This window comes from Xiphophorus maculatus, chromosome 11, assembly GCF_002775205.1.
Source record: "Xiphophorus maculatus strain JP 163 A chromosome 11, X_maculatus-5.0-male, whole genome shotgun sequence".
In the NCBI taxonomy this organism is placed as follows: Eukaryota; Metazoa; Chordata; class Actinopteri; order Cyprinodontiformes; family Poeciliidae; genus Xiphophorus; species Xiphophorus maculatus.
In genome coordinates this window covers 14060743-14077861 of record NC_036453.1, presented here as the reverse complement: position 1 = coordinate 14077861, position 17119 = coordinate 14060743, and the positions used below count along the sequence as shown (strand labels likewise).

The following is a 17119-nucleotide window of genomic DNA, read 5'->3' as shown; positions in this document are numbered from 1 at the left end:
TCCATCTTTTATTGATTTCTATAGCCGGACACTAAGCCAGGGGTGTCCAAACTTTTTGACACGAGTCAAAATCGTCAAGTCAGAACATGTGAACCCCAATGAATGTATTAACTTTAAAAACTAAATTTACTGATTAACATTGTGATTTATTTCAATCAATGTAAAAGTAAATCACAATACCTCAAAATTGAACTCACTCAGTGAGCCAAGCATGCTAAAGTTTAAATAAAGTTGTCAGATTTTTATAGGGAGTGGATGTGCACTTCAAAGTTAAAAAGGGTTTTGCATGTTTGCTTTATAAGCAAACATGTAAAAAAACAAAACCATTTAGCCCATTCTATGCGATTAGACCAAGATTTGAGTCTGTTTCTATTTTTTCTTAAAGTTTAATATATTCATTCATTAAAATCTAATCTGGGAGCACCAGAATCTGCTTCTGAGTAAAAGTCACTGCATAGTTGGGGTGAACACAATATAACAAAAGCCTTGTTATATTTAATTTATCAAGAAAAATTTTGTTCACATTAGGGATAAAAAGTGTCCATCTGCATCAACTGCCACACTTTGGACACCCTTACCCAGGCTTTGGGCCCCATAAGGAGCAGTGGGCCCTCAGCGCAAGTACTTGTTGGAAAACTACACCTTACAAAATGAGAAATGCTAACACATACACACACACACACACACACACACACACACACACCCACACACCAACATGCACACGCCAGCACACGCAAACAGAAAATAAGCGGGTTTATTTTTCTGTTAAAAGTGTTTTAAGGAGTAAATATAGAGCCAGATGATGAGAAAACATGAAGTCCAGTTTTTATTTCGTTTTCTAACTGCAGATTCAAAGTATACAACTCAACATCATGATTTGATTTTTATTATGAGACCCATAAATAAAAATACAATTAAAAAACCCACTTCAATCAACAATCTACTGTTAGTAGGATTTGAAAAAAGATTCCTTTTTAATATATATTTTTTTCTATCAAAAGGCACAACATTGAATTTATTAACATGGAGAAGAGAACCTGCAGCATTAAATCTTTTCATTTTCCTTTTTATTTATTTTTTTTCCAACACTCCATCAGAGAACACTGAAATGTTACAAAGATGTGTCTGAATCTACATGGAGAGAAACGAAACAGGAAAAAACAACCTCTATATCAACAGACGGTGGCTATAGATTGGTGCCACGGCTTAAACAGGAAACGTACTGCCACGGGAAACAAAACGGAAACCAACCGAAAAAATGAAAACAAAAATAGCACGTTGTCGCCGGAAAAGACAAAGGACCTTCGCAAAGCTCTAATGCAAAATTTCAAAAACATTTTTTTTTCCATTTTATTTTTGTACAAGTGACAACAATACGAGAACAACAACAACAACAACGACGACAAAAAAAAAAAAAAAAAAAAGAAAATAAAAAAATAATAATTGGGCACCTTCTAAGATTAGGCTAAGATTAGGTGCTGAGGTAGACAAAAACTAAAACAATTCAAATCATAATAGAAACACTATTTTCTTAATACAGAGCAACTCGACTGGCACTTGTGCTGCAACGACAATGGAGGAGAGAAGTAGCACAGACAAAGCCAGGGCAAGACGGGGGGGAAAAAAAAAGCTTTGTTACGATACAAAAAACAACAACAACAAAAAAAAGCTTCGTCACGCTTGGTCCGACGGGGCAATTGGTCCTCAGTGCTAATATAAAAAAATACAATGTCTTGGTGCTTTGTTACTCAAACAGTTTTAGTCTAGACCTCAATGGCACATGCACTGCAACACTGCATGAAAATGGCTACTTTGTTCTAGAAAAACACCACACCAAAAACACAGAGTGCCAGCTTCCAGGGATGCCACGATTCCTCTCGGACCAAATTTTACATCCCCAACTGATAAATGCATTTTGTAGAACAAGGGGGATAAACAAACAAATAATAATAATAATAATAAAAAAAAGTACTTTAATAGACAGAAGCCTAGTGCCAACCTGCACGAATGGAGGTTTTCCACTCATTTTCTCCTAAAAATCCCCAACAGCAAGGCTGCTGAGACAAAAACAATTGCATTAATTCAGAATGTTATTTTTTTATATATATATATATATATATTTTACTCTAAATCAGCTGCTGAAAAAAAAAAGAGCTTCCGGATGCCAATAACAGAATACAGCTTAAAGAAGTGAATCCAGAAGTTTTATTGCAACAATTGGCTCTAAAAAAAAAAAAAAAAGAAGTCATAATTTGAGCTTCATGACATCCCTAGGGTGCTGGAGACAACACTTTTATTTTTCTTTTGGAAATACAGAACATAAGCAGATACAGATGAATTATTTTTGTCGAACAATTTCCATTTTTAGGCACAAAGATAGTACAGAAACACCCGAGGAACACTGAGGGAAGAACTATATCGATGCCAATGTATATGTATATATTTTTTATATATATATATATATTCATTTTTTCCCCAACAGAAAAAAGTGGCATAGAATATCATTTTATTTTGTATCTGATTAGTGCATTTTCCCCACTAATACGCGCACACACACACCCACGCCCTCACACAGTTACACACTTTTTCAACAAGTAGAAAACATTCAGAGGACGATGAGAAGAATAATGTGACTGAACAGGCTTGCATTGTGACGTTCAGACTGAACCGTGACTGGGTTTTCATTTATTATTATAGTGGGTGGATGTTACCCGAAGCCCCACCCACCACCCCGGCCTCAGCTCACAGTGTTTGAGAATAAAATGGCAAGACACCACGGGACATGCCATCCCTTATTCTTTTCTCTCTCTCTTTTTTTTTTCAAGTACAAAGAAATAAACTAAATAAAAACGTCGACAGTCAAGTTTGATTGACATAAACAACTGAATGACGAGTGCTAATTGGTCGGTTCGGCAGCGCCCCCTGTCTGCCGCTTCCGTTTTTTTTTTTCCTTTTTGTATTGTCTTGTGTCTTTCTTTTTAATAATAGTCACTTTTTCACACATTTGTAAAACTGGTGGATAGATTTAGTCCTTCACCGACAATGCAACTGACATCCAGAAAGCAACACTTATCATTACAACGTGTTCACACAAATAATTTTTTTTTTTTTTTTTTTCTTTTTGTTTTTGTCCAACAATATCAAAGAGGAGCAGGCAAAAATGATTCACACCCAGAAGGAGGGGGAAAATAACGCTTTAAAAAAAAAATTACAAATATTTGTGCCCTGCTTTAACCCTCCACAAAAATGGAAAAAAGGACCGACACTGAATACAAAAATATCACCATTTTTTTTATATATCAAATTGCCTCTGTTGGCTCTTGTTCAGAAACACACACATGCTTCTCTCAAAGGGAGAAGCTCTATTTTTAACCTTCTGGTTGGTCTTTTTTCTTTTCTTTTTTTTTGATTACGCCCTGCACGTCCAAATTGTCCAATGCGCTCCGCATCAAATGTGACCTGCCCTGTGCGCTGCAGCGTTCTCCACCAACAACCTGTTCACTTTGCTCTTTTTTTTTGTTTATTTCACATTACAAAACTACAACTCTATTCACATATGTTCAAGTTTAAATTCTTGTTTTCAAACGCTCTCAAGAAGCAACAGAAGTCATCCGTCTTACTTGTCACTTTAAGGCTTCAAAATAGCTTTTGTTAGCTTTTCTTTTTTCTTTTTTCCCCCCCTCTGCTCTTTGTCGTCGTCGGAGGCGCAGGGGGAGAACGTAAGAGAAGAATAAACATCCATTCGAATGACTTTCCTCATCCCGTCCACCTCCGCTTTACCGTTTCATAGAGACTTTTCTTAAAAACACAGACAATCATAAATCAGCTTAAAAAAAAAAGAAAAAAAGCATGAGATGATGTAGCATTGACAAATATTGCAAAAACACAAAAGAATGTGAGTTTTCTTCTTTTTTTTTTTGCCCCCCAAAAAAACAAACATAAAAACAACTCAGAGGTAGCTTTTAGAACGAATGAGCGAACCATCCGGCTCCTTAACAAACAGACTTAATACCAAGTTTGGTAACACAGAAAACAAAATGAAAAAAGAAAACTGAATCTCTTCTCTGTGGCACTTAATTTCTCTGCAAACATGTTCCGCCTCATCACATTTTTTAATTTTTTTCTGCGATGCGTCCTCCGACACGCACCGGCCCAAACGTACACATGAAACAAAAGGGAAATTATAAAATACACAAGGAACATGAGGTCACACACACACAAAAAAACCCAACAAAAAAACACAGAGAGAAAGAGAGAAATAGAGAGAGAGAGAGAGGTAATTCAAGTACAATGTGTTGAGCTCAAACTCAAAATCAATAAGAAGAACCACAATAAGAGACGAGAGGGACGAAGCGCACAGACGGAACCGCAGAAAGAGCTCATTTCCTCTGCCTGGCTGCGTCTCATCCGACCGGTGACCACCTGTCTTTTGGATATGCAAATCCCCAGAAGATGTCATGACAATCACTTGTGTAGAACAGGTTTAAACGTCAGAAAGTTGGAGGTGCCCACCTTCACTTTTCCAGCGCTGTTTTCCTCAGAAGGACTGAGTAGAGTGCACATTTCAAACGATAAGGATGCTTCGCTTTACCCAGGCAGGAAAATGAATAAAGCAACGTCTAACAAAGGTGGGAACTTTCCGCTTTCTGACGTCGAAGCATCAATCTGCACTTTCGTACAGCCTCATCATACGCTCCTCATTTCCAGACGTTCACATTCAGGGCTCTTGCCATTTAGTCCTTAAAACCGACGAACGTTGGGATTGTGCAGCTAAGGCATCCTCAGCATGTTTACCGCAAACCGTCCAAGTCACAGGATTCACGCAGACGACAAGCCGTCTCCCGCTCATGATTGGTTTTCCTCCGCTGTGGTGAGCTGACAGATCTACGGCAGCTGAAGCTTTTCTGCTATGAGTCAGTTTATGTTGGGTATCGTTAGTGTGAGACACTGATAGTCACGGGGATAAATGGGACGAAGCAGTCCAGACACCTATTGCTGAATATAGCTGGGTTTTCTTGTGCGATATTATGGTAGCGAATTATATTTTGTTGAGGGGTTTATACACCTTGCTGACATCAAACAAAGACTGTTGTCGTAGTTTGCTTTACCTGTGCAATCAAGCCATGATAAACTATGATGCAGAGCTAAAAAAAAAAATAATAACATATGACATAAAAGTGACGGTTGTCGGCCTTGAGCGGCCAGTGGTGACTGGAGCGTCTCCGACCCAGGAAGACCGCTGAAGAAGCTGGGGGGACCTCCAGGGAGAAGCAGCACTGGCGTCTTCCCTGCTTGGTTTGCAGCATCTTAATACTCCCACTAGTCCAGTTCAACTGTCCCGTCTACTGCATAAGCCTGCAGAGGCCCACACTGATTCTCAGGGGCTATCTCAGAGCCACCACTGCTTCTGGTGGAAATTCAGGAATGGACTCATAAACTTGCAGGTTTTTTGGGCATTGGAGAAAGGAAACGGAAACAGTTCAAGAACTTAAAACAGAATGTTCATTAAAATACTCAAATCTAGACATAGCTTGGAAAATAGCGAATGCAATATTTGGAAAGCACGGCACCACAAAAGCAATGTGACAAAAAAAGAAAAGAGGATGGTCAGATAGCCCTTGAGAATCTGCCTTCTCACCAAAGTGGCAGCAGCATCCAAACAGTCACTTCTTTGCAGCCTACTTGCTTTGTGGTGCTGCAGGAAATGACCTGAAACAATAGCACAGTTGCAGATGTAGTGAACGACCCGGTGAATCCGAACAATGCTGGAGAACTCTCTCCACGTCCAAGTCTTTTAGCCCCACCGCCCCCCGCCCCTACGCACAGCTCCTTGTCGCTGCCTTTGCACGTAAAAACAAAACAAACGCAAAACTAAACGCTCTCTTTTTTTTTTTTCAAGCATCTTCTTGTTGACATTCCTCAATCTTCAAGACCTCCTACCCGCGCCGTTACATTCCTCTTACCTCTCTGCCCCCATCCACTCCCTCCCTCCGCATTCGCTTCACCCCATTCCCGTCTCAGACGTAGCAGAGGTAGAGATATGTCTTCTCTATGCGCCAGTCTGGAGGGATATCTTCAGGCTTGTGACCTTTCATGTGCTTCTGCATGGCTGACAGGCTGGGGCAGTACTCCAGGCAGATGGTGCATTGGTAGGGCGAGGCGCCATTGTGGGTGCGCAGGTGCTTGATCATGGCCGAGTAGTCCCTGGATCGCTGGTGGCACAGCTTGCACTCGAATGGCTTCTCACCTGCAGATGATGGGAAGGTGGTGGAAGACAACGATTATGTTAATTACAAAGTCATTTTGGGCTCATTTTAGACTCCTGCTGAGGACCGGTGCTAAATCTGACTGAAAGGATAAGAAAGAAAAGGTTTTATTGCCAGTGACTTCCATCATTCATATAAATGTTAATACAAACCAAACAAGGAGACGCGGCATTCAGCTTCTATACACAAATCTGGAACAAACTTCAAGAAAACTGAAAAAAAAACCCACAGCTGAAACACTGAGTTCCTTTAAACCAAGGCTAAAATCCCCACCTGTTTAGAGATGCCTTTAACCCATAATAACTGGAACATTGCCCAACATATATATGATCCACCTGTTTACTCCTCACTACGTATCGGATTCATTTTTACACCTCTCAAAATGAACCAAACGGTTCTTTGTCTCATCAAACATTTAGTTTGTGCATAGCATCAAATGGTTTTTGTTGAGATTTTGATGTAATTCTCTAACAAACAGAACCAGATGCATCCAGTTATAAAAAAAAGCGACATATTTGCGCTAGACTTAAAAAAAGAAGCAAAAAACAAATGGAAACATTTGGATTGTTTGTTGTATGTTTTTAGCTATACGTCCACAGCTCCTTAACGTGATTTTTGCTACATAACTCGAGTTAAATATGCAAATCATTATGAAACGGTACAAGAGTATTTTTTAAATAAAACATTTACTGTAGAAAAGACAAAATATTTACCGTAAATGTGCAGAACAACGCTGATTCAATGGCCGCGATAATCTGTGATCTATCCAACATGCAGCTCCTGCCACTTTAAACTCCTGAAGGTGTTATAAATCAGAACGACGCTGTTCTCCTGCTGCTGGGGCTGTTATGTTTAACGGCCACATTTCAATTTGGCAGCAGCGGCCGTCCTGAACGTGCTAATGATTTGAGTGATGGCAGGGAATAATCCACCAGCGCTCAAGCCGGCAGACTCAAATTAGACATGTAAATGCTGACCTTTACCAATGGCATTTGAAATGAGCTGTCGGAAGTGATCTGGCCCGGCGCTTCGCTGTCACCTTTCAGCAGAACCGCACATGTGTGTGCGGCGACAAGCAGCCGTGCTCCCGCCACTGCCGCTCGTGCGGTCTGTCCCGGAGAAACCCCGGCTAACCTTGACCTCAGCCAGCGCCGGATAACGGTGTCACTTAGCCAATCGGCATGAACGCAGCGCTGAAAACCTGTTTAATGTCAGTGCGAGCGCATGCGGGGCGTTGATATTGATAACCAGACTGTAAACACAGTCCCCTCAGATAATCAGCTAATAACGAATTGCAAATGGGGCCTTGGTATTGATCAGTCATTGGCATTTGGGATGTGTGGAGGGGCGTGGGGTGGGTAGGGGTTAGGTTGCCAATGTCGATGATTCATCAAGCAGCTGCTTTTGTGTGAGGTGGCCTTTGACTGTGAGCTTGTCACTCGCTCTTGTTATCTGCTGTTGCTCTCCGGCTTAACGCAAAGCCCCCCCTCCCTCATACAAAAGGGGAAAGGGTGGACGGAGGGGAGCCAATTATTGGACAGGCTGCCTTGATAGTGTGGCTTAACAGCTGGTTTATTGAATGGGAGATGGGAGGGTGCTGCTGCGAGTGTGTGTGTGTGTGTGTGTGTTGGAGGGAAAAAAAGATGGCGAGAGAGCATAAACCCTTGGCCGTGTGCCACCCTGGTGAGCGCTCGTGGTAGACTATACTCACTCAATCGAGTTTGCAGCATGCACTCATTCTCCAGGGCACCTAGCCTATCACTGTGTCAACATCTTTATGGGGCTCTAAATATACTGGGATCAATACAAAGTCTTCCGAGACATTCATCCACTGTATCACAGTAATACTGATTTTCATCTGCTCTGCTCTGGGCCTGGGAACTTTGATATCCTGAAGTCTTTTAATGGCTGTTTAAAAAAAATGACCAAGAAGTCCCTGAAGCATTGACTGAAAGTGTTTTTCTTAAAAATAAATGAATTTGAGTTATGGTAGCAGGATGGCTCTTGCATATTTTGGAAAATGCTAAGAAAGCTTTCATTTCATGTTGACTTTGGGAGCGTACTTCAAAGGTCTCAAGAATTTATACTTTTATTTCGTGAAACTAGAATACACAGAGCCATGGAAAAGTATTTGGTCCTTAAAGATATAAAAGACAATCAGAGTAAATATAAAAGACCCTTCCCCATTTATTAAGGGAAAAAACTCTCCAAGCCATCTTGACACAACAGGAAAAATAATTGCTCCTCTTGTTAAATTATTATATCAACAGTGATTGATCAAACAAATTTGTTCCATTTCACTAGCTACAACCACGTCTGATTATTGTCAGATCTGTAGCTTAATGCGATCCTTTAAAGAGGACCTGCCTGACAACATGAAGTAGGCAAAAACTTCTCAAAAAGAACACATCATATCCTGATCTGAATTACGTCAAAAAAACAGAACCAGTCACAGACATCTATGTGTCTGGAAATGGTTACAAAGAAATATTTTGTCTGATAATCTGATTAATCTACTCCATGCCCATGTTAATTACTGTTGACAATACAAGCTAATAGCTATTCTCTGTATTCAAACACTAAAAGAACATCTTCATGAATATGTATTGTGTGGTGTATCTGTCACTGTTTAAATAATATAAAAAAGATGGCTTCTTTCTGCAACGCTTCGCAATGGGTGGGAGCCATACTAGTTTTTGCGGTCTGGTTGGAGGAAGAGAATTCAGCCTTTAAAGTTTTAATTCAACTTTAGAGGCATTCTAGTTGATTGATCAAAATTAACCCCAAAGTGGAAATGAAAGTACCAGTAAACCTTTTTCCATCTTCAAAATGCAAAAGTACATGTTAACTGGAAGTCAGTCTCCAGTGAGGTAAATGAGGTAAATGACTGAATCCATTCCTCCTTGTTGAAGAGCTGCTGTTTTACGTCTGACCTTGTGTCGGAGGCAGTACCTGTGTGCACACGGTAGTGGGTTTCCAGCTGGTGCTTGAGGCTGAACTTCTTCCCACAGCCGTTACATTCATAGGGCTTCTCCCCGGTGTGGATGCGCTTGTGGCCCTTCAGTGTACTCTCGTCTCGGAAGCAGCTACCGCAGAATTCACACTCGAATGGGTGGTCCCCTGCTGTGATGCAGACACAGAAAGACCAGTTCACTTAAAGTGCTGACAGTACAGAGTTGCAAAAAGACACATGATTGTTAATATACATACCAAACCATCTGACAGCTGAGCTAACAGCTCAAAACAAAGCTTTATTATGTGGACAGACAGGGTTATGCACAAAACAACAAGCATGTTTTAATGGATATCCATTTCAGTACCAGCAGACAAATACCAGCCTTTGTCTTTTTCTACAATTTTCCCGCACCGCTGTTGTGCTTTGTTTGAAGCCTTATAATTACAGCCTGTCTCGGCTATTCAGCAGCCATCCAGTGTATTATAAACCATACAGACGGACTGTTTACAATGCACTAATAGACAACCACACTGATAAATGGGGTAATTCTAGAGGGATGAGCTTGTCATCAGGTAGTTTATCTCCTTTGAATTATTGCACTTCTAATTCAACAAAAACTAAGATGTTTTTGTCTCTAGAAAACCTGAGAAACTTGACGAGTCGTTTTCTGTAGTTTGATCACTGTGTTATTATGAATTCGAAGCTCTTTTGTCCATCTGTGATGTATCAGACCCATTTCAGAAACCTTGCTGCCTGTGGATGTACAGTATTTGTGCATTCTGAAATGAAAACAATGAAAGGAATTGCGTTCGACTCCTCAGGCTGCCACAGCACGTGTCCCTCCAGGGCAGCCGTAATGGATCTTCACGTGTCAACGTTGGGCGATATTATGATTTGCAGGGAGTCTCTCCACAGCAGCCCAAGGACTAATTGTATTCCCGTGTTTGATGAGGACCCACTCCTTGCGTCATTTGCTCCCTTACGTGTTATCCTCTCCATCTGAGTGATGTTGCAGATATTTATTAATGTATTTTGCTCCACCGCTGCAGGTTTAAGTCACCATCAATGACCTATGCCTTTCATTATCTGCCTGTCCAAGCAGCAACGTGCCGGGGAATAAATTGCATTTCTCGTTATGTGCCTCCACCACTGCCCTGCTGTTAAAAAACAATTTCACTTCCATCCATATATTTTATTTATAATTTTATGTAAGTACATACAGTATGTATGCCCGAGCTGGTTTATTTAAGATCCAGAGAGGAAAATGGGAGTAAAAGTGGAACGTAAAACGTACACATCCCCGAGTCCGATCACATTATGGGAATGTTATACTTTTATGGTGGAAAACGTTTTCAGATGCCTTAGGGATGATGTTGGATGCACTTCCATTAAAGGGAAGCGATGGGAATGAAGGGATGGGGAATAAAACCCAGACAGGGATAGAGCAGGAGATGTGGGTGTATATGGCCTCGGCGGTGGGGGCGGGGTAAAAATCAATAAAAGTGACAGTCTTTATTTGTCTGCATGAAGTTATCAGTGGCTCCCGCTGTAAGACATTGTGCTCTTTCTAGCGTCTCATCCACAGCAGAGATCACAATCCATCACGGAGCTCGGTGGGCTTGCACGATGCTGCAGGAATAATAATTGAGTTCAGATTCACCTGCCTTTAATTAGGAGCCTCCTATCAGTCCGGCAAATGCAATGCTAATGCACAGAGGAGGCCTATGGAGGGTTATTTATGTTTAATGTCCTGTTGCTGTGCAAGTGTCTGCTGCTGGAAAAAAGGAGGTAAAATTTGACGAATAAAATACCTTTTCCTGTTCGGGCAAGACTTCATGCTTGGAACATACCTTAAAAAGGTAAATAGTACGCTCCACTTAAGACTGCGATTCTGTCCTTTACACGGCTTACAGTCACCGATTTAAGCCTTCGAGGGACAAGTCTCAAAGAAAAATAAACGTCACACTTGTGAGAGCCAAGTCCAAGTCTAAAGTCTTTGACTCAAAGTCCAAGTCGAGTATTAAAGGCTTCCACATTTCCGGGCATACTTCAGGCTGCAGAGGACTCAAAGTGGGCGTTCGCTAAACACATTCACACAAACGTCAATCGTTATGACAGAGTATCTGTTTTCTTCCAGCTACTTCCTGCATTATTTGAACTGAATCTTCCATAAGTTGATAAGTGGCCAAGAAAAATGGACGTCTGTTGACTTAATTACAGGGTCTGCAATTAATTAATCACAATCACATTTTAAAACTGTATATATTTACAAAATAAGCAACACTTTCAATTCCAAAACCATGTTTGCTGATAAATCACTGAATAAACTGACATATTATAACAAAATGGTAAATGGACTGAACTTATATAGCGCTTTTCCAGTCATTTTTTGACCACTCAAAGCGCTTTACACTAGAGTCACATTCACCCAGTCGCACTCACAAGCACGCACACATTTATACACCGATACGCAGATCGGTAGGCAATTTGGGGTTAAGTGCCTTGCCCAGAGGCACATCGACATGTGGCAGGAGGAAGCTGGAATCGAACCTACAACCTTCCGATCGCAAGATGACTACTCTACCAAAGAGCCACAGTCGCCCCAACAAAGACAATTATTTTTCTGTTATTTGCATTATTCAACCTTCAGATTGGCACAAAGTGCTTTAGAAATGCGCACTGTGGATACCGACATCATCATTGCTGCTGCAGCAGCGTTGGAGCTAATGCATTGAGATACTACTTTAGGTTTGGATAGCTTCCCTGAAAGGCTAACTCCTTTTAGCACAACTTGAACACAACAGTAATCATCTCGAGCGTCCCATCAGAAATGTTCTTTGAAGCGGCTTTGTCGTCTGTTGCTGTCTGCGGATGTTCTTGTGCGTCGGATGTTTGGGTGTGCCAGAAACATGTGAACACAAAGGTTCTGGTCGGAAAAATAAGAGAGGAACATGTTTGACATTTGGCTGCCGTGCATTTTACTGAAATAGACAAAATAGAACAGGATGATGTCTCCCTCCCGTCATCCTCCGCTGCCACTTGGGAACACTAAAGCACAAAGACGTAAAGCAGAGCCGTATGGAAATCGCACACATTTCTTTCGCCACAAAAGGAGTTCATGTCAGGATCTTCTCCATGCCGTTTCAAATGGAGAACACGTCGTCTGTCCATCTGATAACTGCTACCATCCCGACCCGCTTTCATTCCACTCCATTTCTCCATTTCATTTCTCTTTCTCTCTGGTGCGACCACATGGCGGCGGGGTGGGGAGGGGAAGGGGCGCCGCAGATGAGGACCCGGCACAGTGAGGTGGAACCGCAGCACGCCAAGTGAACCCAAGGGTGCCCCCAAGCATCACCACCTGCGTCTCCTGACCCCCCCCACCCCCCGTCCCTCCCACTCCCCTCCAATCACCTCTTTTGACACCCCAAAGGGCCGCCGAGGGTGCCCATGGGCGCACGGAGTGTGTTCATTATACACGGTAAGAGGCTGTAAATTACCGGGCGACGTCTCTGCCAAGACCAGAACTGGCTTCGGTCCCCTCTCGCTTTCTTTCCCTCTCTGTCTGGCTGCGGCGCTATCAAATACAGCTGCGAACACAAAACAACCCCGCCACAGCAGACAGCAAATTGGCTCAGAGTGAAAAAAAAAAAAAAAAACTAAACACACAGACACTTACACACAGACAGTGCACAACAACAGAATATTAATGAAGGCCTGATCTGTAAAGAGAGTGTCTGCCCTCTGTGTGTGCGTGAGAGAGCAGCTTAGGAAAGGGAAAAGCACAGCTGCCATGACTGCACTTCTACGAGCCAGCATTGTGTTTATTCACAAGTGCTTGACTCTGTACTGTACGGTACACGTGCTATACAGACGAATACAAAGAGGCAGCACGGTTGTAACAGTATGTCCAGCGGAGGTGATGAAACTGCAGGTGGATGCAGAGAAATAACAGACTCGGTGAGGCAGAGGAGGCGAGATGGTGAGATTAAGAAGCTGGAATAAACACCATTAAATCTGTTTCTTCTTTTTTCTCCTCCTACTCATCCCTAAATGGTGATCCAGTGTCAGAGCCGGTGGCTGCAAGACTGCTTTCACAAGATAAGGCTGCAGACAGGTAAAATGAAGCAGACGCAATGAACGTCCATAAAAGTGCTTTCTGCTGTCAGCCGATACGACTGAATACTGATTCGACTAACAGCCGAGCTGCATCTAAAAAGCTTCCGCCCCAAACAGGCGCTGCCACGCTCCGTCCATTAAAATTAGAGTTGAACAGCGAGATCTTGGGATTTACAGGGAATTCTTGTCTTAACTTAGGCCACTTTTCACGGGAAGCGCCAACGGGAAGGAGCGATTTGTTTGATGCTTTTGTGTGCGAAAAAGCTGCCCGAAACAAAGAAACCTCATGAAAACATCATCCACAGCACAACTGACAGGCTTCAATACAGAAGTCGGAGAACTGTTGTGACCCTTAGGGTCTGGATTGAGTCCAGAAAACAAATTGGAGATGAAAGCTGGAGAATAATTTCAATTTAATCTGGGTTTATTAGCAATAACTGAAACGCCTCAACTACAGAATATACTTCATTATTGCTAAATTTTGATGGCTTTTCTTCATACAGTAACACACTGGGATTTTATTTGTGGAACGCAACTCCAAATTCTTTGCAAAAATGTGAATACAGCATGTATAGAAATATTTGATAGGAAATATGGCTTGTGAAGCTGAAATCCACAAAGCTACTTGTCGCGCTATTGGAAGCCAATCCAGGTGCGCCGTTCATTTGACTCCTGATTGGCTGAACCCCCAAGTGTGGAGATAAGGAAGACAGTAGATGTTCGCTTCTGTGATAATGCTATGATGGTTTCCACCGTCATAGCATTAATGGATTAATTAATGGATATCAAGGTATATTTGGCGTTTGAGCTTTTAAAATAGGCTTTTAAAACAAAATGCTATCTGATTTTATTTGGAGTTTAGATAAAGCTTAGAGACATACAAGCACATGCAGACAAAGTAGAATATCATTGAAAAGTTCATTTAAATAAAAAATGACATTCATTTTGTACATTAATTGCACTCAGAGTAAAATATTTGGTGTTTATCTTTCTTAATTTTGTCAACTATGGCTTCCAGTTACACGCTGCAAAATCATGAAGACCAATAATATTAACAAGATTTCTAAAAACAGGATCAAAGACTGTTGACCTAACACCCGGCCAGCTGATGAGGCGCAGAAGGTCATTGCTGCAGAAAAGTTACCCAGTGTCTTGTCCAAGAACTTTACTGGAAAGCTTAGTGGAAGAAAAACACGTGGTGAAAAAAGAGCCATGTCATTAGCTGGTGTTGATCCACTGTGTTTTATAGAGTCCAAAGTCAACTGTGACTAATTGGCCATCAAACTCAGTCCATATAGAATCTGTTGGTTTATTTATTTATTTATCCACCTGTTATTATTCCTGAGAAGTTGAATTTTAGGTTTTCAATATCTGTAATCCTCAAAATGAACCAAAACATTTCAACTTTAACAATTTCAGCAGAATTTGTCACTGATTGAATTGAGTTACTGGAACATTTTTTGTTATTTACCAAGATGCATCTGTATGATTGGCTGCTTTAACTGGGAGAATCTTAATTTCTCTTTCATCTCCAAATACTCTCTGAAGGCAGACAGAAAAATGAGAATCAACAAAAAAAAAAAAAAAAGAAAGAAGTGATAGTAGATAGTAAAGCCACAGTCTTTATTTTTCTCTGACAAGTCTTTAAAGATTTAAATATCCCCAATCTCATAAGACAGTATTTAGCAGAATCTCTAGCAGCTATAGAGCTGATCTTCTAATGCGAACCTGATGTTTTAATCAGGACTTTTGCAGTGTTACGCATTGAATGGTAATAACATCAAAGGGTGACACCAGAGGAACACCAGCCCTCTAGTTTTATTTAAAGGTTAAATTAGGACCCATTTCTGGCACACACACGACGGCTGCGTCAGTTGCTGACTTCATAATCCCCCGACAAAAGCCTCTGCATCATATTTAAACGGCTGCGCTCACGGCTGGCTCATTGTGATTTAGCACACGCCCACAGTGGGGACCAGGTTCAAAGTGGCAAAAGGCTGCAGAGTCGCATCTGCAGCTCCGCCGCCGAGCTGAGGTGACATTTGCGTCGCCGGGGTGGGCAGGTGGATCAGAGACGCCGCATGTGTCCTCTCCGGCGTCTGGTGGAGAGAACAGATGTGTGCATCGCTACTGTAACCCCCCCCCCCCACCGCCCCTCCCCACAACCCTCCCGTGAAGCCCCTCAGCTCCCACCACCATCACACACTAATGGTGTACTCGCCTGACTTGTAAATAGGGCCGACTGCTCTCATCTTGCTGCCTTTCGTTTCAAATATTTATCCGCGAGCCGGTGAGCTAAATCGGCTCTGACAGTGAGACTGTTATTTAAGGTCGCAGACAGGCGGTTGGGTGAGAGACGGAGAAAAAGAGGGAAGAAAAAAAGGCCTCTTTCCTCGCTGCTGAAATGGGATTCATTTCCATGTGTTCATATTCTGTCATGGCCGCGTTCCCCCCCTCCCCCCCTCCTCCTCCACCTCTGCTCTGAATAGCCGCATCTGTCAGGCTACCTCTGCTCCAGCGAAAAAATGTATTAGAATCCTGGTCTTGTCCTTGAGAGCCGACACTGAGTGAATTATAGTGGACTGATGGAAAGGGAGGGGAAAAAAAAGAAAAAACAAAACAAAAAAACCCCCAAAACAAAACAGCCGCTGTAAATAATCTTCCCCCGAGTGCTGCAGAATGCATCCACGTTGACCTGAATTCATGCTGTTTATTCAGCGGAGCTAAATTTCCTAAAATAAAAACGCGCCTTTGTACTTTGTTTTGTACTGTAGGCTGTATTCGAACATGAGAATCCTTGTAGTACTCGCAGGAAAAGCTGAATCCAATTTAATTTTAAGCTGTCAGGTATTCTGTTACCCAGAAATCAAACAGGTGGGAGAAAAAAAAGTGGGTCATTTCACAGAGGAGCTCCAGGGCAGGGCCATTAAACAATATCAACTCAAATGTTGTGTTAAAAACATTAATTCTGTAGAATAACCTCTAGTGGGTAACTGATTAGACAACAAACGTGATGTACTACTATGTTTAGTGGTTAATGTGTTGTTTGATGCCAGTGAGCGACACTGTGCTGTACCATTATCTTATAATGGTACAGCACAGTGTATTGGGCCCAGGAATGGTGTGGAACGTTCCGGTTGTATGTTTATGTTCATGTATCCAAGAAAGAGTCTGTTGATATTGTCCCACAAATTTAGAAATAAAACCATTTTTGTTCGTATTACAGAAGAAGGCGTACATTTCAAATGCACCTTTGGTTTTACAGCTTTTGAGACCATATGCAATGTGTAATTTTAAAATAAAAGAAATTATGCTAATTAATCAAGTAGGTATCAAAATCAGATCTTTACTCATCCGTTTCTCAATACTGGAGAAATAAGATTAATTTGGATAAAAGATGAAAAGTATGTTGCAATGCCTGCAGTACATTTTCACTGCAGTTGCTGCATTGGAAAGGTGTTATTCACCCGCTAATGGTGCCTACTCTTTGGCACATGCCAGTTGCATGTCTCAGACTTGGAAGATCTGACGCTCATCCATTCCAGTGGACGCCGAAGGTCAAGACTTGAAGACACAGAAGCACAAAATCCACAAACGGCAAAGTTGAGCAAAGTTTTTGCAAGTTTAATGTTGGAGTCTTTTTGTTTTTTGTTGCAAAACCACAACTTTTCTTCCCATCGCTGCTCACAGGGCACTGCACGTCTACTCTGGAGGCCTGGGGTGTGTCTGGATGGAAACCGTAATGAAGTCCCTCCCTCACTATCCTGTTGTATTAATT

At 41.8% G+C, this 17119-nt stretch overlaps 1 protein-coding gene across 1 annotated transcript in view; it reads right to left on the bottom strand.

Annotated features, from left to right (window-relative positions):
* Positions 1–813: 813 nt before the first annotated feature.
* zbtb16 (zinc finger and BTB domain containing 16) overlaps positions 814–17119 on the bottom strand; it is a 175047-nt gene continuing 158741 nt past the window's right edge. The window contains exons 6-7 of the mRNA XM_023342171.1: positions 9219–9389; positions 814–6247 (exon numbers count right to left, since the gene is read on the bottom strand). Coding sequence (XP_023197939.1) covers positions 6018–6247; positions 9219–9389 — 401 coding nt within the window. The 3' untranslated portion in view covers positions 814–6017. The remainder of the gene's footprint in view (positions 6248–9218; positions 9390–17119) is intronic.